General features: G+C 43.1%; 1 protein-coding gene across 1 annotated transcript in view; it reads right to left on the reverse strand.

Moving 5' to 3' along the window:
• Window positions 1–16265: 16265 nt before the first annotated feature.
• Window positions 16266–27220, reverse strand: part of LOC115629994 (tetratricopeptide repeat protein 21B-like) — a 214550-nt gene continuing 203595 nt past the window's right edge. Inside the window, exon 7 of the mRNA XM_030526620.1 lies at window positions 16266–16508. Coding sequence (XP_030382480.1) covers window positions 16359–16508 — 150 coding nt within the window. The 3' untranslated portion in view covers window positions 16266–16358. The remainder of the gene's footprint in view (window positions 16509–27220) is intronic.

Genomic DNA, 27220 nt, shown 5'->3' on the forward strand with positions numbered 1-27220 from the left:
TTGCTACTCTATTGGCAACGAATGTATTAAGATGAGACGGGTGCGTTTGCAACCAATGTAACACCACTTCTGAATCTGACCAGAAAATTACTTGCTCCACTGGCGTGTGCAGAAGTTGCCTGACTTTGTCCCATAAATTGGCCAATAATTGGGCTGCACAAAGCTCCAGGCGTGGAACCGATTTGGTCTTCAATGGTGCAACTTTGGACTTAGCAGTCAACAAGTGCACTGTCACGCTCTGCTCATGCTCTACTCGAATGTAGAGACAGCACCCGTACGCTCTTGTTGAGGCATCAGCAAAACCATGCACTTGCTGTTTTTGTGACACCAACGTAACGGGGTATGCGCAACGACTCTAAGTCAACAAATGAGTTCGTTGTGGACTGCAAATCCTTCAGAAGGTGACTAGGTATTTGGTCCCATGCAAATTTAAGTAGCCAAAGTTCTTGCATTAATATTTTTGCCCTAGTACTAACTGGGCACAGCAAACCAAGTGGGTCATATAGACGCGATATAAACGACAGAATTGCCCGTTTTGTAGGCACTACGTCTAACGATATGTTTGCTGTAGAATATTTAAATGCGTCATCACGAGGATTCCACACAATGCCTAAAGCCTTTGTGTCCTCTTGATGTCCAATGACAAGTTCGTCAGAAGGCTGGACTTCAAAATCCTTACAATTTGATGACCATTTTGCAAGAACAAACCCAAATGGTTTTAAAACTGCATTAAGTTCGCAATATAACAGCTGCAATTCTTCCACAGTATCTGCGCCAGATAGCAAATCATCCACATAAAAGTCAGAAGCTAATGACTTAGAAGCCAGTGGATGTGACTGGGCGTGCAGCTCACTCAAATATTATAGGCATCGAATTGCCAAGAACGGTGCCGATGCGGTACCATAGGTGACCGTATTTAATCGGTATATTTGAAGTGGCTCTGTGGGGCCTTTTCTCCAAGTGATTAACTGGAAATTGCGCTGTGATTCTTTGACTTCAACCTGCCGGTACATTTTGGCAATGTCAGCCGACAGTGCAAATGGCCGAAGTCGAAACCTCAACAAAGTGGAGTACAAACATGGTTGGATGGTTGGACCAACCATAAGAATGTCATTTAATGACTTCTGTGACGACGTCTTGCTCGACGCGTCGAAAACTACTCGCAACTTCGTTGAGGTGCTTTGTGGTCTTAGCACACACTGGTATGGAATAAAATAGTGTGGCTCTCTCGGAATTCTATTGTCGGTAGCAGTCATATGGCCCAACGAAATATATTCCAACATAAAGTTGTTGTACATGACATATACATATTTCTGGCTGCTTAGCCATTCTTCTCTCTAGTGCCAAAAAACTCCTTTTAGCATTCTCAAATGAGTTGCCAAGACACTGAGGGCTAGATTTAAATGGCAATGCGACACTTAGCCGACCCGAGGGCAAACGAGTGATTGAATTCACGAATGATTTCTCACAAAGCATCTGTTCTGGGGTATATACAGTTGTTTCAGTTAAATTTGGAACTGCTTCCAACTCCCAGAACCTGCGAACAAGTGTGTCTAAATTAATTAGTTCATGATCAGGCGAGATATCACAGATATCGCAGACTGGCATCGGCCAGCCACTATCCAGCCGAGGGCTGTTGCTTGTAACGATGGAGACTCACTTGTTCCTTTTACGTGCCCTTCTCTCAAAAGCTCGAAAAATGCATCTGCTCCAAGAAGCATATCAATACGTTGTGGCCTATGAAATTGAGGATCCGCCAACTGAAGACCCTCAGGCACATCAACGTTTACCACAGCGTTTTCAGGCTGGTAGGACGAAATAGCGCTCAAAATTCCAAATTCAGAACCGAATGTGAAGTTGCCGATGCGTGAAGCTATCGACGTTTGCACGACATGTCTGACAGCAGATTTTCGTTTACCTATGCCAAGCAAGCTTATATCTTTTCTTTCCCATTTTAAATTCAACGATTTGGCCAACTCTTCCGTCATGAAATTGACTTGGGAACCAGAATCGAGTAAGGCCCTGGCAAGTTGGAAAGATCCTGATTGATCCATAACTTGAACAACTGCCGTAGCTAATATGACCTGATCAGATACAGTAGTTGCATGGTTAACAACCGAAGTTTGTGCTGGCGTTGCCGGCTGGGCAGCTACTGACTGACTAACAGGTGCAGGATGTGGGAAATTTGCAGCATATTTGTGCAGGATTGTGTGGTGTGGTTTTGAGCAAACTCTACACCCGACTGATTTGCACACTTTGGTTGTATGACCCTTTCTAAGGCAGTTTATACATAAAAGAGACCGTTTCACGAAATTGAAGCGTTCGACTCGAGTTACCGCTGCAAATTGGGTACACGAATGTATGTAGTGCTCATTCGACTGGCAGAACGGACATTTCGGACCAGACGGCTGACTAGGCTGAGCAACTGGTAGCGCAACTTTACTACCCTTTTTTGCATAATTGGCACAACTTTTTTGACAAATGCTGATAACGGACAAATGCTGATAACGTCGATTGAGTGCAGCCTCGCAATCTTCCCAAGACGGAAGACGGTTGTAGTCAAGGCTTTCCTCCCACTTTGAACGTGTAGTGGGGTCAACTTTGCTCATAACCAAATGTATAAGCATTAAGTTTGAAATTTGTTTATCGTTGCCTAACGACAACAACGACTCGTAGCTGGCGCGAACATTATCAATCAATGAACGCAACGACACAGCTGACGGGCTTTGCAACTTGGGCAAATCAAAAAGTTTTTCGATGCTATCAAATACGATAAGGCAACTATTATCGTACACGCGCTTAAGCGCTGCAAGCGCTTTAGGATAATTATCCTCGGTTACCTGGTAGGCTCTTACGGTACCAAGCGCTTCTTTTTCTAAGGAAGAAAGCAGGTGGTTGAACTTTTCAATATTGGACAAAGATGGATCGTCGTCGACCAAGCTCTCAAAGAGACCAATAAAGTTTTTATAATCGGAATAGTTTCCGCTAAATCTCGGCAACTTCATTGCTGGAAGTTGCCGGCTATGAGAGTGTCCACTCATTATGGAATTGGCTAAACTATCCGTATGGAGTTTTGCCCGTCCACCTCTGCTCATGAGCAATGCCTTTGCTGTCGCGCACAGACTTTCTAAGTCTGCTCTAGAAGCTAGAGAAGGATTTATGTTATCGAGCTCTTCCTGTATTTAGAATGCCTTTTCTATATATCTATTCAAAATTTCTAGCCTGCACTCAACCCCGAATGGTTCGATGACTGGGGTACTCTGAATGGAGCGTTTAATGCGTTCAATGTCGCGAACCACATTATCATGCGACTGTAGCCAGCAGTCGGCTTTACTAGAATTCGACTCGTCTAGTTCTCTGCTCTGAACTTGCTTGCATCTTCTACTAGGCATTTTGATTCTGTTTTATTAAAATCGGTGTATTGATAAATTTGAATAATAGCTGGCGATTATCAAATCTAACGCTAATATACTAATGGACAGGTACAATGGCTAATATATTAGACCGGAACGTTTTAAGTTAAACTGCCTAAGTATGCACAAACTCAAAATTGTGCCTAATATATTTGGCCGGCACTGTTCTATTAGTTAGCGCAGCTGATCGACGCAAAGCAAACCCAAGTTCAATAACTCGAATTAATATTTGAGTTATCAAACGTTGGCAGCGCAGCTACAACAGAATAAATATTCGACAGCGGCGCAGGCGCTAGCAGAATCAAGATCGACGGCTGGTGCAACGAGAAAGCGCACAAGCAACAAGTGCGAAGAGAATCGCTGCAAATTTAAAGTCGCTAGACGAATGCACAAAGCCAACGCACGATTGCTTGTTGCTTTGTGTGTGCCTATGTACAGCTGTAACCGTTTGTAGACCGAGCTGCAACGACGGACAGTGGACACAAGTACCAAAGAAAAAGCAACGGCAAATTGGTAAAGCGCAACGACCCAGCCGAGAATTTAGCGCGACTAAAATTTTCTCTTATGTATTTATGTATGTATGTATGTGTGTATATATTTATATGTAAATGTATATACTGGGAATAATTTTATGCCAAGCGCAACCAGTTTAAATAATACAAATACATATGTATACCAAGTTCAAATTTGACTTATTATATTCACTTTCTTTATTCAAACTTTATTCAACTGTGCATGCATTTAATAATGTGACAATGTCGGTACAAATAATTATTCCGAATGCCAAAAAAAGTCACGGTCCACCTTGCAGCAAATAAGCGCAGTTATGTACATACATACGTATTGTCACTTGGCAATTTGCATTTATTTATTTTGCACAAGCCGACAATGTTGGTACACATATGTGTGGCCAAAACTTAATTTGTATTCGTTACCTGTGCTTTTCCCTGACAATTATGGAAAGTCATATGGATGCTGGATGAACTTGCCAAGATCCAAACCCAATGTGAGGCACAAGTTCAGCAATCCACGTACAGGAACGAATCCAACGAAGAACGAAGTCCAGCGGCGACCAAGAAAAGCCAAAGTCCACCCGGGGGCGCCAAAATGTTCAGCTAAAGCTGGAAACTTGCCGGTATGGCAAAAGCTAAGGTCCAATGTATTTGATTTACTTCCAAATGAAGTAAATCTCACGATAATGGCAGACTGCTTTTGGCTCGCACTGGATATTAAGAAATTGCAAAGAAAAGCGAACTGCACAGTCTGAACAATCATATGTGGAGGCCAAAATTTTGGATCACATATAATTTTAAAAGCCTCAGGCGGAACACTTATTTTAAACGAGGCTATTTCACGGGGCTCAGCAAAACTGAACTTCGAAATAGATACACTAGCCATCGATTTACTGGCAATGTAGGCTGCTATAGATTCACAAGTGGTATCGAAAGATAATCTTGATACAAAAACTTGTCTTCTGGGAGCTATAACAGTAAGAGCAGGGGGCTGAGGCAGAGCAGCAACTGACGCACTTTCTGCAGCTCGTGATGAGACTGCGGGAGATATTGCAGAAAATTTTATAGAGTAAGCTTTCTTAGAAGCTTTCGAGGCCACTACTGTCATGCTTACTGCAGGAGGTTCTATCAACGGGGCTAAGGTGACCTGAGCAGGAGAAGGCACACGTAAAATTTCAAACAAATTTCTAGGGGAAGCAGGCAACTAGATAACTTGGGCGTAATGAGGTTGACGGGGCCAAGCAAGGCGGTACCTCTAGAAATTGAGGCTCTAACCTACGTTTGGGCGGAGACACAAACTTATATTGACTAAGCAACTGTTCTCCAGAGTCGAACTCAGTTGAAAGCTGCTTAGTTAACTTTTAAAAATTTATTTCTCACGATATTATACATACGTGAGAAATTAAATTGGTAGCCAATGCATACAGGGCATGACCACCGCAAACCACCACAGCCTTTTTTAGGTGAGTAAACTTTGTCGAGCCACGACCACTTAATCCTGCACATTTAATATGCATAAAATTCTCGCACAACCAACAGTTAACAAACCAAAGTTGATAAGAATCAATTGCATCTTTACCTGTGCAAGACTTGTTGCAGAAATACATGTTGGCGGAGTCGCGCCAATGTAATCAGATATAAAGACATAAGTGAGTATACTAAAGTGAATAATGTTTTATTACTGCGCGATGCGCGTTTGCTTAGGTCGAAGTTTACAAGATGAAGGTGTTAGCCGAACTGCACTTAAGAATAAGGCAACTAGTAGATAAAGAGAATAAGTTGCCAGATCGCTACTTTGATACAAACATATAGTATGAAGGGCCATATTTCAACACGCCCCCTCAAAGTAGCTGTTCTGCAGATTAAATACAAGTGACGCCCAAGGATGAAATGCACTCTCGATGCTTAGTGCTATTGAGACCCTTCGTTAGGACGTCTGCTGCCATCAGTTCCGTCTGCAGGTTTTCAACATTGATGTCGCCGCTCTTATGCTTCTCCTGTATGAAGTGGAGGCGCACATCAATATGCTTAGTGCGAGGATGAAAGCCAAACCCGTTGACCAATTTCTGTGCGCTCTAATCGTCGTTTAAGAGCGTAACCTGCTCACATTTGCGGCCGTTCCTTTTAAGAAGCGCCTTCAAGTATAAGGCCTCCTTAACTGCGTCAGACATTGCCAAATATTCTGCCTCTGTACATGACAATGCCAATGGATGAATGCCAAACCTGAATAGGAGCGCCTGTCGGTAAGGTTTGCGCCCCAGTCTGCATCTACCATGCCATATAAGTTGTCGCCTGTCTTCTTGTATAACAGGCCGTGCTTCTTTGTACCGTTTAGGTACCGTAGTACTCGTTTCGCTGCCTTCCAATGTTCACCGTTGTAACTTGTATTAAACTGACTCAGGAAGTTCACAGCGTAAGAGATGTCTGGTCGTGTTGTCACTGAAAGAAACAATAAAGCACCAATTATGTTTTGATAAGGATACTTCCTCATTTCGATCTCGTCAGCATCTGTAGGTCGCTTTAATGTATGTTTCGCTTCGATTTGAGTTAATGCCGGTTTGCATTCTGCCATTTCAAATCTTGTCAAAATTGAATCAGTGTACTGCTCCTGACTAATGAAGATTTGATGCTCGTCCAAGTTTTGTTGAAGTTCTATGTCGAGACAAGTTTTAACTGGACCGATGTCCTTCATTTCAAATGATCCTCCGAGGAATGCCTTGGGTTGTTGTAGCCATTCCGCATAATTTGATGCCAATAATAAATCATCGACGTAAATCGCGACCAAAAGAATTTTCTTCCCTTGCCACTTAACAAACATACATGGGTCTTCCTTGGTTGCCTAAAGACCCATTTCTTGTAACTTTTCGGTTAATTTGCAGTAGGCCAGTAATCCCTACAACGCCTTGTCGACTAAAAAAACTGGATTCTTCATCCCGTTCAATGACTTTCGCCTTGCCTTTGCTGATTCGATGTGTTTCTCCTTACATGAAGACTCTACTGCGCATATTGCTGCCCTCGATTCCAACTTTTTCATGAAATCGGAAAATCCCTCTGGTATGCCCATGTATACCTTTTCTTCCAGCTCTCCGTTTAGGTATGTTCATTTGGTGGACTTCCATATCAAGCTCTGCTGCTAAAGCTGCTAACATTCTTATCGATGTGAAACGCACTACTGGTGAGTACGTCTCATGAAAATCTTCGCCAGGTTTTTGCGAGAAGCCCTTCGCGACTAATCGCGCTTTCTTCTTTCCGGTAGTGCTGCCGTCGTCCTTTGTACGGAATACCATTTTGTTCCCAATCACTTTTCGATCTCTAGGACGTTCTACCAATTTCCATGTGCTCCTGCGAACATGTGCCATGAACTCGTCTTCGATTGCTTTGGTCCAATTTTCCGAGTCGTTGGAGCTTTTCGCTTCCTCTATTCAAATTGGATCTCCCACTGCTGCAAATGCCATTTCGCAGTCTTCATACATATCTCCTTGTGATGAGTCTGAATGCATCTCATCGTCATTGCCGTCGTCAGCCTTTTCGGTTGCTGGCTGATAGACCTTTCGAGGTCTCCCAGTGTATGCTTTTGTACCAAATATGCGTAAATGTGCCACTGTAGGAATTTTCTTCGTCCAGTATGTGTGTGGTATCACGCAGTATTTACTGCTTCTGCCCAAAACGATGGTGGTGCGCTAGACGGTTTCATCATGCACCTAGCCATTTCAATTAGGGTATGATTCTGCCTTTCTGCTGTTCAATTTTGCTGTGGTGCATGCGGTGCCGAAAGTCTTGCCTTCTTATATACTCGTCGAACTTTTTGTTGCGATACTCAGTGCCATTGTCAGATTGCAAAGCCTTTATCTTTTTACCTGTGAAGTTTTCTACTTTAGTTTTATATGTTTTAAATGCTTCAAATACTTGCGATTTCTGTTTAAGAAAATAAACTTCACAATATCGGGAGTGGTCATCTATAAACGTTACAAAATACTTAGAACCACTCAATGATGTCGTTCTCATTGGTCCGCATACGTCGCTGTGTATAATTTCCAGCAATTCGCTCGTTCGTTTTTCATTTACGCTTTTATAACTGTTTGCAGTCTGCTTTTCGCTTATGCAAATTTCACATTTTGATAATTTCGCATTTTTATCAATTTTCAATCCGTAAGCTTTTTCATTTCTTTAGATCATTTTCATTTACGTGTCCCATACGATAGTGCCACATGTCAATATCATTCGCTTCATCATTCACATTATTCGCCTGATGCTCTTCGCATTCCAAATAATACAGGTTGCCATACCTTTTTGCATGAAGCCAAATATTATTATTTTTCATAATAACCGCATCATTTTTACGAAAATGCACCTCGTAGCCGTTGTCTGTAATTTTTGATACTGACAATAAATTGTTGCGTAAATCGGATACATAAAACACCTATTTTAGAGTTATTTTTTCTTTCTCTTTTTTTTCTTTGCTGTTACATGTATTTCACCAATGCCTTGTATACTCGTTGTGTTGTTGTTCGCCAAATGCAAAGTCTTTTCGACTGTTGCCATTCTACTAAACGCAGTTCTGTTAGAACTCAAATGTGCTGAACAACCGCTGTCTAGGCACCATAAGCCGTTATTGGATTCCGCGGCGAAAACATCTTCTATTGCGCTTAGCATGCTGTTTTCTGCACCCGCTCTTCCCGCTTGCTTACCGTTTACTTCATTTGTTGCGTAATTCTTCGCCTTACTTTTACAGTATCGGGCAATGTGTCCCATTTTGCCGCACGCGAAACATTTTCTGTCTCCTTTTTGCACATTGCTGTTTCTCTCCGCTTTGCTATTGTCTTTCCGACGGTTAGCGTACATTACATTTTGCTCTTCACGATTATCCTTCGCTTTTCGCGCTTCTGACTCTTCTAGAATTTTCACTCGCAATACATCGGGAAGCGGCAAATCGTCCCGTGTTTCCATAGCACATCTAAACGTTTCATATGAGTCAGGCAAACTATATAATAACAAGATCGCTAGCAAATCGTCACCAATTGCGACGCCAATTTCCTTTAGTTTTTTCACTGCATCGAAAAAATCGTTTAAGTGCTTTCGCACTTCTACATTCATTCGATAATGCATGTTCATGTGATAATGCAACTCGTTTCAATAGGATAGTTTTTCGCACGAGGCCTTTCGATTGAAATGTTTCCATTAATTTCGACCAACATTAACTTGCTGTTCCACAATTTTCTATAATAGCCAACTCTGATGGGCTCACCGAAAACAAGATATCTGCACGTGCCTTTTCGTCACGTGTTTCCCACTCGCTCCGTTCGTATCCAGTCGATGGGCAACTTTTCGTTCCATCGACATATTTCCACAGTTCGTTCTTCACAAGAACTGCACGCATTTGTAGTTTCCACGTGTCATAGTTCTCCGCGTTTAACGGTTCTATCTTAATGAAAGTACTAGCCATTATTCACAGCGGACAGCTTTCGACTTTTCACTTTTAGTAATTCACTTTATGCGTAATCTGGGCCCATAACCTGTTGGCGGAGTCGCGCCAATGTAATCAGATATAAAGACATAAGTGAGTATACTAAAGTGAATAATGTTTTATTACTGCGCGATGCGCGTTTGCTTAGGTCGAAGTTTACAAGATGAAGGTGTTAGCCGAACTGCACTTAAGAATAAGGCAACTAGTAGACAAAGAGAGTAAGTTGCCAGATCGCTACTTTGATACAAACATATGGTATGAATGACCATATTTCAACAAAATATTAATTTATTTTATGCAAATGTGGCTAACATTGACATTGACATTGTTTTTTTTTTTTTTTTGATATGCGCTCCAAATTCCTTTGCTTTTTGCAACAATAAAATACATATAAAAATTAAATAAAATAATTTAATTAATATAATTTTAAAAATATATTTTCCTTTTTTTCGTTTTTGGTGGGAGGAACAGGGTATTTAAGAGTTGAGCTCACTCGACTTTACCATTTCTTTCATGTTGATGTTGGGATCAGGTAGTACATAGGCTAGCCATTTTTTTGTCAATGGTCACGGAATTAAATTGGAGAGCCTTAAACAATTTTGGAAGTATAATTGCTTCGATTTGAAATGGTTCCTTTTCAATGTCTCTTATTTATATACCCTTTACCCGAAGGTAAAAAGGTCACAACCTCCGCCAAGGGCATATGGAAAAGTGAATTTGCGAGAGGACGGTGAGACGGATTAAATATTCAGTGCAGAACAGGAGAAGAAGGAGTAGATAGTGGGTACACGCACGATACAGAAGGAAGAGCGCGAAAGCAGGGAAAAGCTACAGAGTAGCAAAACGTAACTGTTGCAGCTTCAAGGCCAGCGGTTGCTACGCTAAGTATTCCTTCCGCCTCAATTCCAAAGCCCAGTCCCACTCAGCCGCTCACACCAAGACCAAATTCCAAGGCTTCTGGTTCCGAAGCGAAGACGGCACCCACTGAGAAAAAAAGGACTAGGCCCGTATCTCACGAATCCCGATCCTCCAGCCAAATGGCGCTCAACACTTTTATCCTCGTGAGCGACAGTCGAGTCGCCCCTGTATTTTCTCAATATCCGGAGCGACCAGGTCAAGGCGTTATGGCCCAAATAGTACTAAGTGCGGTGGGCACTGAGAGCATTGACAACCTTTCCGCAGCCAGTAAGCCACCTAGCCAGCCCTTGCTGTCCACTCATCTTTCGACGAGCAACAGAGGCTGCTCCCTCCCTCCGGTCGACTCGGAAGTTTTCAGTGTCGATCCTTTACAGTGGCCTACTTTCCGTGATTTATTCACTGCGGTTTATATTAATAATCCGAGGCTCACTCCTATTGTGAAACTTTTCCATCTCAATTCCAAAACGACTGCAGAAGCAATGGCCATTGTTTCAAAGTCCCCGCTCACCCATGACGGCTTTGAGTCCGCTTGGGAGACTCTAAAAGAGCAGTTCGAAAATAAAAGACTGCTGGTTAATATCCAGCTAAACCTTTTGTTATGCCTTTCCACAATCGGCCAAGAGTCTGAAACAGCTGTCAAAGGGTTTCAAAGCACCGTTCAAGGGTGTCTCACTGCTCTGGAACATTCCAAAGTCAACACAGAAAACTGGGACCCTATTTTGTGCTTCTTCTGTGAACACAAGCTTTCCAAGATCACCCGAGCTCTCTGGGAGCAATCCTTAAAAAGTAAAACAGAAGTTCCAAAATGGGCGGATCTCAACACGTTTCTGGTGGAACGCTAACGTACCCTTAAGGCAATGGACGACGAAAGGTCGGCGTCAAGTTTTCAGGTCAGCGTGAGACCACCATTCAACAAAACCAAGCCACAGGCATGCAAGATATGTTCGAATGAGAATCATGCCATCCGAATGTGCCCTCGTTTTCTAGCAATGTCCATCACCGACCGGATTGCTTGCATCAAACAGATGAAATTGTATCTAAATTGTTTTGCGAGAGGGCATCAGCTACGAGAGTGTAGCAGCGCGCACACTTATTTAACGTGTAAGAGTTGCCATCATACTCTGCGTCCAATGCTATACCCGCTGCTCAGCCCTCCACTCCACATATGCAGTCCACATCCGATAGCCAGCAAGCAAGTGTCCACTTTGTACTCACTTTGTTACCAATTCCAAAAATGTCCTGCTGGGCATCAATTCAATTATTCAGCACGAGCTCTGATCGATTCTGGATCAGAGGATACTTTTATTTCCGAGCGACTTTTAATCGCCTACAGCTTCCATTCCAAACGGTGCAAGCCCAAGTATCGGGACTTAACCAAGCTGTTTCCGCCCAAGCGCACAAGCTCTGCCATTTTACGCTCGCGACACGGACTAAGCCAAGGTTGCACGTCGAGATCTCAGCCTTTGTGATTCCGCAATTGGCAGGAAATCTCCCCTCTTACACTATTCCTAAAGATCGCTTGAGGGACCTGCCAAATATTCAGCTAGCTGCCCCTATGTTCCACAGAAGCTCGCAGATTGACGTGCTGATTGGCGCTGATATCCTCCCATCCATTCCTTTAGGCGGCTTCAAGAAGAATATTTATGGCACTCTCCTTGGACAGGAGTCGATTTTTGGCTGGATCCTAAGTGGTCCAGTGACCCAGAGCTCAGTCCAGTCTCTGGCTTCGTTTTCCACTCACGTTTCCATGCTCAAGCCTGACAGTACCACTACCAAGGTTCGGGTAATTTTCAACGGCTCAAGACCTTCTTCTCCACTCAGGTCCGGATTTGCAATCCGATCTGACGATGCAAATTTTGAAATGGCGATTTTTCAAGTATGTGTTTAGCGCAGACATCACGAATATGTATCGTCAGATTCCTGTAGATCCCAAACACACGCCGTTTCAAAGAATTATTTTCCGCAACCAAGATGGTGATCTTTGTGCCTACAAATTGAGCACAGTCACCTTTGGTATGAATTGCGCCCCTTTTTTGACCATTCGAGTCTTACAAAAACTTGCCAAAGACATCCACACACAATATCCGCAAGCGAGCCAAATAATATCCAACTTTATGTACGTGGATGACATACTAGTGGGGGCCCATACAATCCATTGCGCGGTGTCGACCATTTATTAGCTGCGGGCAGCTCTTGGCACCGCTGGCTTTCCTTTAAGAAAGTGGACGTCCAAAAAACGGGAATTGCTACGAGATGTGCCTCGTGAGCACATGCTGTGCGTCGATTTTCTGGATCTCGAAGACCCCAGCACAGCAAAAACCTTAGGAGTCCGTTAGAAAGCCACAACAGATGAATTTTTCTTTATAGTTCCCAAGGTTGAACTCCAATCCGAGGTCCTTTCTCACATCGCTAAATTATTAGATCTAGCGGGCTGGCTGGCTCCCTTTATCTTGCGCTCGAGAATGTTCATGCAGGAGCTTTGGCTGAGCTAGATTGGGTGGGACGACCCGTTGCCTCCTCAGTTGCATCATCAATGGAACGAGTTCCTGCAAGATTACCTTCAAATTAGCCACATCCGAATACCGAGATGGCTTAATTATGAATCCCAATCATCCTTCCAGTTTTATGGTTTTTGTGACGCCTCCCAACTCGCATATGGAGCCGCATTTTACGTCCGGGTGCAATTCAGCAACGAAGTGTGAGTGCATCTCCTCACAGCCAAGACAAGGGTCGCTCCGGTTAAGATTGTGTCCTTACCATGGCTGGAACTGTGCGGTGCGTTTCTTTTGGCTGATATGGCTGCAGCCGTCCTGCCGAATCTTCCCCTCAGCAGCTACGACACTTTCTTTTGGACGGATTCGACTATTGTGCTGACCTGGCTCAGCAAACCAGCTTGCACTTGGACAACCTCAGATGGCGAGGATTGCTTCCGTCGCAGAGAAGTGGTCACACGTGCGATCCGAGCACAATCCGGCAGATTTGGCAAGCCGAGTTACGTCTCCACAGGACTTGTGGACCAGTGCCTTGTGGTGGCATGGCCCTGATTGACTCAAGCAACCTCATGCACAATGGCCCCGTTTGGGTCTCCCGATGCTTGACACCGACATGGAGAAGCGCACCATTAGATACCATTTTGCGAAGGTGCCACCAGTTGCGGACTTCCTCGAGTGATTCTCTGACTTCGGCAAAGCTTTTCGGGTCACAGCGTACATTCTTCGTTTGAGCCCACGATGCCGGAAGACTCGTCCCCAACGGCCCAGCGAACTTAGCAGCACTAAACGGTAATGTCCAACGCAAATCCAATCTGACAACGGCACGACCTTTGTCGGAGCGGCCATGGCGTTAGACCGCGATTTCCTTGAGGCGTCACGAGCTTGCATAACTGCGTCCTATCACCAACAGATCCTCTCCTAGCATTTCATTCCACCAGGTGCTCCACATATGGGTGGATTGTAGAAGGACGGTGTATAGAGTTACAAAGCTCTTCTACAAAGACACATCCGGTCTCAAATATACATTCGAGGAAATATCCATGCTGCTCTGCAAGATTGAGGCGTACCTTAATCCACGCCCAATCTCTCCTATGTCCGAGAACTCCACTGACCTGCTGGCTCTTACTCCATTTCCTGACCGGTGGGCCCCTTCTCTCCTTGGCAGAGCCAGAAATCCAAGAGGACGCAGTCTCCATTGTCAACCGTTGGCGACGTCTTAAGGCATTTCACCAACAGTTTTGTTTTCGTTAGAAAAAGCAATACCTCAAGGAGCTCCATAAGCGCAACAAGTGGCAACAGCCCGCGCGGAATCTCCAAACAGGTGACATGGTGGTCATAAAGGAAGATAACGTTCCTCCCAATGAATGGCGCCTGGGCCGTGTTCAAGACGCATTTCCTGGTTCTGATGTATCCGTGTAGTTGACATCCGAACTGCACGAGGCACCATCAAAAGGCCCATCGTTAAACTAGTCCTACTTCCGATCGAGGACAGCTCCACTGTCCAATGACTCATAACGTCCGTTTCCATGCATGATTTTCTAAAGATTTTCTTTGCTTTTTCGTGCAGCTCTTTCCTAATATCTATAGCATCACGAAAGAGCCGGTCGCACGAGCGCAAGCGTCGCTCAGGAGTGGACTCGTTTCGCTGCTGAGTCTGTCGGGGAGTGCATCCACTTCGGAAGTGTCAGCGTTCGGATGAACGCGGAAAAGCGGCTCCGGGCAGGGCTGATTGGTCAGTACTGCCCTAACTGCCTGGCCCACGAGCACTCCGGGAATGATTGCTGCAGCGGTGACCGCTGCCGCATCTGTGAGAAGGACCACCACACCTTGCTCCACATGCACAAGCCCGCACGCCCTAGGACCATATGCGATCGTGCAGGCACCCCTCCCAGGCGGTCCGCCAGAGCGCCGATCGCCGGCGAGCGCTCATCGCGCCAACACAGGCGAGAACGTGCAAGCACGCCCCCAAGGCGTTCCGCCAAAGCACCGTCCTCGCGACCTATCCCACAGGCTCTGTCTCTCTCCTCTCGTCTCCAGCACCGGAAAACGCTGATCATGCCCACCGCTGTCATCCAAATCGGCTCAGGACAGAAGTGGTGTGACGTACGCGTGCTGATTGACTCCTGCAGCTCGTTCAGCCATATCAGCGAATCCTTCCTTCCTTAAAGCTGGCCAGTGTCCCGATTGGGTCCGAAAAATCTTGCTCAGCTATTGTGCGATCCTAGCACAGCCCTTCCACCGAACTGGAGGTGATCCTGAAGTTGGAGGCTAAGGTCCAGTACCGGACTCCATCAGCTGCAATGGGCGAGTCAGTCCGACACCACTTCGCGCACCTGTCGCTGGCGGATCGCGATTTCGACCGGTATACTTATTGTGAAGTTATTCAAAGGAAATAAACTCTGCATAAAATCAAACGACTCCAAATTTGTTCGCATCTGGCTACCAAACGGCATCTACCCCTCTACATTTTCATAATTGTAGAAACAAGAATGTAAAAAACAAACATTGATTGCAGCTACATGCAACGCACGCAAAATATGTATAATTAAAACCATAAAGAAAGAAAAAAACGAAAATAGGATTAAGTAATTTTTGAAAAAATCATTACTGTCTAGCTTGAGGCTGTGCACGCTTCCAATTTGAAATTGTCCCTAATCGTACCGAACAGAAAGCCTAATGCTCGAGTATAGGTAGACTAGGAGGTTCAGTAATTATGAAGTCGATATTGGCACAAAGAGCCTAAGATAGCTGCAGCGTCCCAAATGTGCAAATGAATACATGAATGTAAACAAATATAAGTTAACTATGAATCTGGAGTAAAATTTGTTTGATGGGTGAGATGGGGTAACAAAAGAGAGCCAAACAGAACTTAAACAAACACTTAAACAGACAGACAGGGCTAGATCGACTCGTCTTGTCATGCTGATCAAGAATATATATACTTTGTGGGATCAGCCACGCCTCCTTCTGCCTGTTACATTTTTCACTTCCCACAAACCTAATATACTCTTGTACCTACATAACGGCCGGCTGGTGGCTGTCTGAGAGGTTTGGTGGTGTGATGGCTGCTTCGCTGTTCCACAGCGGCGCCCATCTTCTGTCTGTTACATTTTTCAGCTCGCGCAATCTTAATATACTCCTGTACATTTCAAGTACAGACTATACTAATTAAAATTAATTACTGATATAGGCTCCAAACCAAAAACACAAACGGCGCACTTTAATAACAATTTGGGGTATCCATAGCGGAGGAGCAAAGAAAGCCATGCTGTCATCTGTTTTGCCGAAGATTCGTGACCTGCAGCCGACGCTTCTTCTCTTGACATCCGGAATGTGCATATATATTCTCTGCAACTAGTAACAAACGAAATATTAATACATAACATTGGTACAAACTTAAATAATCATGCTTATAACTAACTATAATCTACAACAAATAAATTATTAATTCACAGTATATAACAACTGCCTCAAAAATTCACTTAATTCAAATAAAAACAGATACTTAAATTTACTTTAATAAATAAATAGATAGAATCTCGCCAAATCTCCGTCTCGCCTACAAGCCAAACACCGTTTCATCTGGAGCCTCTGCCTGGAGTTTTGGTTTGCTCGTCTCTATTTCGAGGTCCATCTCGGCAACTTTATGGCCCTGCTCACGTCTTGTATGCTGCCCTTCTTCAGTGTCTGGAGCCAACATTATATGGCGCTGAAACATAAATAAATAAATTATTTATATAAAACTTTACAAGTAACAATTTGGTATTTTATAAATTACGTTACACAAACTTTTAATTTACACACATATCAACAGTTCAAACATATTCACGTCACATCAAAATAAATAACTCATAAACTCACAAATTATCATTCTTATACAGCAGCTTCATCAAATCATATTATTAAACTACATATATTCATCAAATTCCATTTTATCAAACAATATTTACGCTAATTCAAATAATAATAACTTTTCACATTCCATACAAATTAACAATACAAATCAATTAATAAACTAAAATCTTAACCCTCCTTGCTTTCATCACGCTTGGGAAATTTTTGGGCCACCTGATGCGGTTTTGTTGATGGAGCCTTGTTCTCTGGACCTGACACCACACCTGGAGTATCCATAGCGGAGCAAAGAAATCCATGCTGCCATCTTTTCTGCCGTAGGTCGTGACCTGCAGCCGACGCTTCTTAAAAATTACAAATAAAATATTAATTAAATCTTATTCAAATATTAATCAAATTACATCTTCATGCAATAATTAGTAATTTTACTACTACATTACATAAACTATTAATATACATACCTAACAACAGTTCTTAACATATCCACGTCTCGTTAAAACAAAATAACTCTTAATTCACAAATTAACATTCACATACAACAGCTTCATTAAATCATACCATTAAACTACAATTTACACTACAAATAAATAACTCCTTAATCTCTATATATATAAAACAGTTTGTCCTGACTGACTGATTGGTGATCAACGCACAGCCCAAACGGTAAAGGCTAGGAAGCTGAAATTTGGACTCAAGTATCCTTTCATAGTCTAGGTCCCCACTAAGAAGGGATTTTGGAAAACTCGAGCTCCAAAGGGGGGAAAACAGGATCCAATGTTTGTATGAAAAATCTACAGTTTTCATCTGATTAACTTTAAACTTAGTTTGTATACTCCAATTCCAAGAAAAACTGTATACTTGGTTTTTTGATATTTTTTGGGGGCCTAAAATATGGGAGTTTTCATGTAAAAAAAATGTTGGGGCACAAAAGCAAACCGCGTCAACAGCCCACAGCCCACACGGTAAAAGCTAGGATGCTGAAATTTGGGCTCAAGTATCCTATCATGGTGTAGATGAGCACTAAGAAGGGATTTTGGAAAATTCGAGCTCCAAAGGGGGGAAAAGTAGCTCCAAAGTTTGTTTGAAAAATCCGCATTTTTCAACCGATCGACTTAAAACTTAGTTTCTAAAATCAATTAAAGAATGCAAAGAAAACTGCATACTCGGTTTTTTAAATTTTTTGTTGGAGCTTGAATTATTGGGGTTTTCTTGGGGCACAAAAGGAAACCGCGTCAACAGCCCACAGCCCACACGGTAAAAGCTAGGATGCTGAAATTTGGGCTCAAGTATCCTATCATGGTGTAGATGAGCACTAAGAAGGGATTTTGGAAAATTCGAGCTCCAAAGGGGGGAAAACGAGCTCCAAAGTTTGTTTGAAAAATCCGCACTTTTCAACCGATCGACTTAAAACTTAGTTTATAAAATCAATTAAAGGATACAAACAAAACTGCATACTCGGATTTTCGAAATTTGTGTTGGAGCTTGAATTACTGGGGTTTTAATATTTATTCACTATTTCAAATGAAAAGTTTGTGTTATAAATTTAGTCCGATCGATTTAAAATTTGGATAATGTAATCTACGTAACTAAATCTACAACTTTGCATTCAAGGATTTTCAAAATAGGCATTTTACAAAAGCAGGCAGAACAAACAATACAAAATATCAAACAGTTGGGGACAACTAAGTATACATACACACACGCACACACACACACACACACATACAAACAGCTGTTCGTGTAGTTGCGTGCAAACGATTGAAATAGCCAAAGCAACATGTGAGACACTAATGTGTGAATGTCCATACATATGTGCACATCTATGTATGTACATATGTATCTACATATATATGTATGTACATTCGTCTTGCACTGACAGAGCAAGAAATGTTAATTAATTGAAAATTATATAATATAACATTTTTAAAAGTAAGTAAGTAAGTAAACAAAGAGTTTAGTGCATTTGGCATTAGTGTTTTCATTAATAACTTTATGCAGCAACAACAAATATCAAATAGTTGGGGACATCACATACACACACTCACACACAACAAGCAACAGTTCGTGTCTATGTGTGCGGTTCTCTACGTACGGTTGAAAAAGTAAAGAGAAACATATATACATATGTATGTATGTATGCCTGTGTATGAATACATCATGTATGTACATTCGTATTAATGTATACATTGGGCAATCGAACACAGTTGTTTGATTGTAAAAAAAAATAATGCTCTAAAAACAACAACAACTGCAAGTCATTAGCTCGCTCTTCTTCTTTCGTTTTGACCATTTAATGTTAATTGCAAAGACAAAACGCCAAAATGTTACAGTTACCGTCGCTAGGCAACGACTGCGTAAGCGATAGTAAAGCAGAAACCGAATAACGGAGCTACGCATATTCTGCTTCGCATTGCGGGCAGATGTATGTATGTATATGATTTGTTCTTATTGATGTCAATAAATAATTAGATTTTGTTATTTAAATATTCTGCTTATTGCATTCAAACTTCGATATTTTGATGGTATCGGTGCCAGTGCTTTTTGATCGTGGCAATTTTTTGTCAAGAACAGAAAATGTTCATTTAAATACCTTAAATGCCTTCCTACTGGTAACCTTTAAGGTGAAAACATATGGGTAGGTTATGCACACACAAAATAAATACAATTGGAAACATATTGAGCCGGGTTACGACGGGCAATACCTGCTAGTAAATACATAAAAAATCAGTATAATATCAAATAATTAAATACCTAAAATCTGCATTAATTAACAAAATAATTAAGAAATAACTACTCATATCTATTTATATAAACAAATACTTACCAACTGATAAACCTACAAAAAAAATTTTTTCATCACTCTTGGAAATTCTTGGGCAACCTGATGCGGCCTTTGGAGCCTCGTTCCCTCACCTGGTCATTCTGTGCTGGAGCATTCATCATCGAGCAATAAAATTCACTTTGGTCATCTATGGCCATTACTCTGGCCCCGGCAACTTATACTTCTTCCCATGGCATCCGGAACTTAATCCGCATGGTGCTGAAACAAAGAAACGCTTCACGGCTCGGATTTCTCGGCCCATATAAGGCGGCTCTGTCCTTGGTTGAGCCGGGTACCCGAAAATCGGCTACTACAACCGTTGGAGCTTCTGTTTCCGCTTCCAGTCCTGGTCCTGCTTACTCGTCGATCCTAAAATTTAAGTTTTTACACAATTCTTATATAAATTCACTCTTACGTAAAATTTCTTAATTTAACTTATTCTAACATTTTGTAAACGTTTAATGGCATATAGTTAAACTTTTCTTCATTTAAATGTTAAAATTCCTCATACTGTTCATATTTATACACTCTTTCCTATTTATGCAAACTTTGTGACCCTAATTTTAAGTCTTTTTGTAATTACATAAATTGTATATTTTTGTACTATTTTGGTGCTCCTTTGAGGGAGGGGGCACCTACATCACCATGCTTCCGCTTTTTCCGCTTCCCCTCCACTCAATCATTCACGGAAGGATTAAAACGTTTAACTACGCTGCTGCCTCCTCACTCAATGCACTAATGCAGGCATGCGACTACGTGTGGCTCCGATATCCACCAGAGCATCGCGGGACAGATCCTCGCAGTCCACCCTCAACACCATCGCCCGCGTGCGTTTTGCTGCTGTGACGAACACCTACGGCGGCAGCATTCGTTCGCCAGTACTCCTAGTCTACCACAATCCCAACAGTGGAGTCGCTGGAATTTCATGCCCCGCCATTCCGCATCGCCTGCAGGGCAGTCCTCGGCGAGCCAGTGGGCTTTGCGACACAGGACCTGCAGCTATTACCTATGCCCGCGTTGATTGTATTGCCTGTAAAGAAACAAATGGCTCCGTCTCGTTGGCATAGACCAGGCGTGCCATTGGAGGCTGTGATCCTGGGACTCCCGCGAGGACAAGCGCTTGTGCGTTCGCTTGCCTCAACTTCTCTCGTCGCACCAGCGCCTGGGTGAACTCATCTACCGTGCGAACCTTCTCGATTGTGCAGAAGTCGCCTTGAGCAACTCCTCGGTTCGCGTCGCGTGCGATGCCACATCAGTGCTCGCCCTTGAGGATCCTGCGTAACATTGGTATTAGGTTGTCCAATGGCTCCTCACTCATTTTTGTCAACCTAGGGTCCCCGCTCCCATCGAAATGGATTCCCCACTGTCTCACCTCCGCACACAGACATTTGCCCCCGGGCGGCACAATTGCGCACCACCAAACGTTGCTTAAACAGTATTAACTCACCGCTTGGTATTAGCTACTGTATGCCGTCGCGGCTGAGCTGAACTTCGACTAAACGTCTATATCTTTTCTTTTCCGTGAAACTACACCTTACCGTCCTTCACTAGTGACGACATCCTGTGTCGGTCGCAAGGGCGTCAAAGCATACGATATTTACACAAATTTAAAGACTATAACAAAAACCAAAGAAACTATAACATACAAAAATAAAAATTTAGTGGTCGACATGTATAAAAAAATTCTTTGCATTGGTCGAAGAAATAAAAATATCAGCAATTAATTGGAGCCGTATTTGATAAACTCTGATAAATGAACATTACCATAACATTGTAAAGAAGTTATTTTTCCAGCCGAGGTAATGCTTAGCTGTCCAGGATCCCTTACAAGAAAATTTTTAAGTTGCGGGACCTTGCGACCAAAAGGGCTCGACGCACGCTGTAAGGGACTATTGGCAGCGTCACGTGGAATTTGGAAAGTTCGACACATCTACCAAACTGCTGCCGTCTTGCAATTGTGGTTAAAGACGCTGCAATTACAAGGCGTCACCAATCTGGCTCTGCCGATTTCGCGCCTTATAACACCTTGGCGTTATATCTGCTCATTAATGGCCCAGCAGATATAACTACCAACATGCCATAATTCCCCGAAATATTAGCCCCACTTCGTTGTACTCCTACTCTAAATGCTGCCGGCCCTATGCTACACAAATTTAAAGCCAGGATTCTTTCAACTTACATGGATTTTATTTGGTTGTGTAATACTTTTCGGCTGATACTCGCACGTCTGTTCGCTGCTGTGGTCACTGGAGAAGAGAGCGAGCTTACATTTTTTTGCTCGCCCTTCTAACCTCGTTTTCTTCCGTCCCTTTTCGCTACTTATCGAAAACTCTCTCTGCGTGGGCGGTGATGCCAGCTCGCCTGTTCTCTCTCTATTTACAACACTTTTAAAATACCTCTCGTTGTGCAAATTCAAATAATACCGATCCTTCATGATAATGCGCAATATACTAACTATAACTAAATATTTAACTTCATGTGTTCCGTAACGTAACAATGTGCAATATTAGAGTAATAAGCAAAATATGGCTTCTTAGATCTAGAAATATTCAATGAAAACTTAAGGCTAGTAAAACAATGTGCAATATTCAAAAATATAAAATAGTGGATTCAATATAATAATTATAATTTGTGGCGCAGAATTTAACTGCGTCACACCCTCTCCTTTCTTCGGGGGGCCGGTTTAGCGGATATGTGCCCTTCCGTGGACCTGGACATCTGGAACTTAGCTGACATGGTTTGCTGGGCTTAATTCTAGATAATACATAGATTAATCAAAAGTATCCGACCGGAATTCTTGAACTAGAACTCCCTGGGCCTTGGGCTTCATAATCGGCGGCCGTAGCTCTGCTGCTTCTTGTCGCGTCACCGAGTCGTAGTCAGATTCCTCGCGATCTTTAGCCACACCAGTAGTGACGTAAAGACTGGCTTCCGTTGCCGTAGTAGTCGATGTAGTAGTAGTGGGTAATGGTGTTTGGGCGGGAGCTGCAGTCATGCGCACCGCGTTTGGCGCATCGCAACTCACAGGCCCTCCTGTGCTGGGCAATGATGTGCTGGTCGGAGCTGCAGCCATGCGCACCGCGTTCGGCGCATCGCAACTCGCAGGCCATCCTGTGCTGGGCAATGAAGTGTTGGTCGGAGCTGCAGCCATGCGCACCGCGTTCGGCGCATCGCAACTCGCAGGCCATCCTGAGCTGGGCAATGAAGTGTTGGTCGGAGCTGCAGCCATGCGCACCGCGTTCGGCGCATCGCAACTCGCAGGCCCGATGCTCGCTGTGGGCAACAGGCAAGGGTTCGTACGCCTCGCCGACCACATTCCCAGCAGAACAGTACCCGTCTGTTACGGCACTGATCCTGGAAATGGCCCTGCTGGCCACAATTCCTGCATGCTCGTCGAGCGTCGCCCGGAACATGCGGTCCTGCGTCATCATCTGGTTCGCTGCCTCCCGACTGCTACCTTGCTGCATCCCAGGTACCGCCAACGAACCTCTGGCATGGCGCGTGGTAGATCGTCGAACTCGAGGTCGTAGGATACAGCCCTTTCTTCGAGTTGTTCGATAAATGCCAGTGGGTCTGTACGCCCATTAAAACGAAGTCCCCATTTCCTTATGCGCTCTGGACTTGCATTATAAGCTATCATTGAGGCCATCGCGTTGCCTGCCGCGGATCGGTTCTGGTTGGGTTCATCGAAGCGTATTGCACGACTTGCATTCCATGGGTTTGGCTTTGGTTGCCAATTTGGAAACAGCCGATCATTAATGGGTGAGAGGTATGCAGGCGAAGCAGTTCCGGGTATCTGGAAATCACGCGGCGCACTCGTCATCGATGTGCACGGCAATTGTCCAGGCTCCGGAACTGGGGCCGGTACGGACTTCGACGTATAATGCCGTTCAAGGTCCGCCAAGCGAGCCCAAGTTTCGCGCTGCAATGCTCTCCCTACAATGAAAGTTGCGAAGTTCTGCTTCAAATCGTCGAGCTGGTTCGCTTGTTGAACCCGAGCTCGACTGAGAACTCTTCCAGTTCCGCTTACGAACGGCCATAAATCCAGCCGGTTCCCACCCCTGGGTTTCTAGTGACTACTGGAACGTACTCACCCTGAACTTCTGGATTCATCTTTGCTCACTTTATTTCTTTTGTTCTCTTATTGTCTTCTTATTGTTTGTTGCTTGGTTTTTGTTTCACTGTTTCTAATGCTTGCTTGCGTTGTATTGTTTTGTTTCACTTTTATGGTGTACTGTACTGCGTTGCTATGTTGTTTGTTGGTATACCTATTGTTCTTTTTCTGGTTGGCTTAATGTTGTATAGTTGCATGTATGTACATATGTTCACTGTGTTACTTGTATGCCCACTTCGTCAGTTTTATACACACCGAAAAAAATATGTAAAAAAAGAATATGTTTTCTTGTGTTGCCACATTTCACTGTTTCATGCTGTCTCGCTGTGTTCACTGTACTTCTTGGTCGTTGCTCGTTTCATGTGATTTTATTTATTTCACCATGCATAAATTTTGTTGTCTCGTGTTGCACATTTTACTTTCTTGTCATTGTCGTTTTTTGCTTGTTTCACTTGTTGTTTTCACTTGTTGTCGCTGCCAAGCGCGACGGCGGCGTCGGCGGCAGGAGAGCGCGAGCAGGATCGTGAGAGACGGCAGCCGATGTCGGCTGCGGTGGTCAGCGCGTGCCGTGAGCCGTTAGGCTGAGCGAAGCAGCGAGAGCGCGGCGGTGACGTTGAACTTGCACGTGTGTGTGTTAAGCCCTTGCTTGGGCTTTTCATGTGTATTTAATTCGGCGTGTGCCAAATTTTCTAGGGTGCAGCTTCAATGACAACTTCCTAACCTACAGATCCCTGCTCGGGCGCCACTTGTAAAGAAGTTATTTTTCCAGCCGAGGTAATGCTCAGCTGTCCAGGATCCCTTACAAGAAAATTTTTAAGTTACGGGACCTTGCGACCAAAAGGGCTCGACGCACGCTGTAGGGTACTATTGGCAGCATCACGTGGAATTTGCGTTCACTGGTTGATGCCCGATGAACGAAAGTTCGACGCATCTACCAAACTGCTGCCGTCTTGCAATTGTGATTAAAGACGCTGCAATTACAAGGCGTCACCAATCTGGCTCTGCCGATTTCGCGGCTTATAACACCTTGGTGTTATATCTGCCTATTAATGGCCCAGCGGATATAACTACCAACATGCCATAATTCCCCGAAATATTAGCCCCACTTCGTTGTACTCCTACTCTAAATGCTGCCGGCCCTATGCTACACAAATTTAAAGCCAGGATTCTTTCAACTTACATGGATTTTATTTGGTTGTGTAATACTTTTCGGCTGATACTCGCACGTCTGTTCGCTGCTGTGGTCACTGGAGAAGAGAGCGAGCTTACATTTTTTTGCTCGCCCTTCTAACCTCGTTTTCTTCCGTCCCTTTTCGCTACTCATCGAAAACTCTCTCTGCGTGGGCGGTGATGCCAGCTCGCGTGTTCTCTCTCTATTTACAACACTTATAAAATATCTCTCGTTGTGCAAATTCAAATAATACCGATTCTTCATGATAATGCGCAATATACTAACTATAACTAAATATTTAACTTCATGTGTTCCGTAACGTAACAATGTGCAATATTAGAGTAATAAGCAAAATATGGCTTCTTAGATCTAGAAATATTCAATGAAAACTTAAGGCTAGTAAAACAATGTGCAATATTCAAAAATATAAAATAGTGGATTCAATATAATAATTATAATTTGTGGCGCAGATTTTAACTGCGTCACAACAGATATATTGTGGATCAAAATTGGAATAAAATAGCTAATGATTTAAATCATTTTAATATTTGTGTCCATGCATGTTTGTTATTAATATTTGTGTTTTAAACTTAAATGCTGTTGGCATTTCTATGGCTGCAAACATAGCTACAAAAAGTGTTTTGGATTATTCGACCGGCTTTCTTTGAGCATTCCGTTGTAGTTTTTTTTCTGGATGTAATACATTTTTCTCCTTCTACGAGATGATTGTTAGGATCCCTTCTAACATTGTGTTGTGCAGCATACAAAAAGCTTTAACACAAAGTTCTGCTGTATCTAGTGGCATATGGTCGAAGATCCCAATCTAATAGGGGATAAACTTCATCATACAAGTGATGAAATTCACCGTAGATTTTTCGCGACAAATTAATTTGGTGAATACGGCTTCCACTTCTTTGTATCCTAAGGCTTAGAATAACCAAACTTGGTATCCAGATTCTCCTAAGATTCTCCACTCCCCCGCAGTTCGTGTTTTTTTCCATAACTCCCGTAGTTCTTGGAATTTTAAACTCAAATTTGGTAACAACATCCCGTGATTTTGTGTCCATATGCCAAGTTTCATCATGTTAAGTCAATAATTAAAAAAGTTATATATAATCTCTTTCCAAGCTCTGCCCGCAGCTGTTGTTGTTGTTGCTGCTTTGCACAGACATACGAGACACACCCAGCCACGTATAGAGACGCATGGACCCGTACACTCCCATAGACACAGTAACTTTGCAAATGTGCAGTTATACACCCTTTACTTGAGTTCGAATATCCAAGGAATTTCTCCAACAAGCGCTCTGCACCCACAGAGTTGGTGGTTTGGCCGCAGTAGTTTCGGCTACTAAATGCTCCTCCCATTCTGATACAGACTCAGCAACTAAACTTTTGGTACAAGGGCAGCAAGGCCATCGACTGTATTATATGCGCAATGGCCACAAAGGCGAGTTGAAACACAACCGTTGTCTGACACATTTTCGTTTATAAGTTGGAACATATTCGATACTATGCGGACGATTCGCAACACTCGCCTTTGAAGTCAACAAATGCACATTTACTGTTTGCTCTGTTTGAACTCGGAGATACAAGGTGTGTTCCAAAGTAAACAGGACTTAAAAAAAAAACAGAACAAATGGTTTTTTCGGCAAAATCAATTTATTTTATTCAAAATAGTCTCCTTCTGCTTCAATACAGCTTTTTGCACGATCCAAAAGCATGTCAAACGAGTGTTTTAGCTCGTTAGCCGGTATGGCCGCCAGTATGCCGGTGCAAGCCTTTTGAATAGCCTCTACGTCTGCAAACTGCTTTCCTTTCATGGGCATATGCATTTTTCCGAAAAGGTAGAAGTCGCATGGTGCCAATTCAGGTGAATATGGCGAGTGGTTAATGGTTAATGGTTAAAAATCGATGTTTTGGAGATGTTCAATTGCATTTCCATTAATTTCAATGATGATTTCGGCTAATTTTTGATGAATTCACGCACAGTTTCGATGGAATTTTTGGTGATCACGAGTTTTGATTGGCCCACATGTTGATCGTCATTTATGTCCTCACGACCACTTCGAAAACGTTGAAACCACTCGTGCACTCTGCTACGGGATAGGCAATCATCGCCATAAACTTGTTCCATCAATTGAAATGATTCGGTAAAAGTTTTAACAATTTTAAAACAAAATTTAATGTTGACTCTTTGTTCGAAGCTCATTTTCGCACCGATAACACAAACATACTGACACTTAAAACGCAATAACTTCACTTCCAATCGATGAAATATCATGAAATTCTCTCTGGACAATCGATAAAGATAGCAGATTCTAACGCACCCATCGACATATAGATAGCGCCAGCAAAGGGCGCTAGATTCAAAAAGTCCTGTTTACTTTGGAACACACCTTGTAGATACAGCACCCATAAGCGCAACTCGATGCGTCGGCAAGGCCATGAACCTGGTATTTTGGG

The sequence above is a fragment of the Scaptodrosophila lebanonensis genome, unplaced genomic scaffold (assembly GCF_003285725.1).
Source record: "Scaptodrosophila lebanonensis strain 11010-0011.00,11010-0021.00 unplaced genomic scaffold, SlebRS2 tig00000197-arrow-arrow-pilon, whole genome shotgun sequence".
In the NCBI taxonomy this organism is placed as follows: Eukaryota; Metazoa; Arthropoda; class Insecta; order Diptera; family Drosophilidae; genus Scaptodrosophila; species Scaptodrosophila lebanonensis.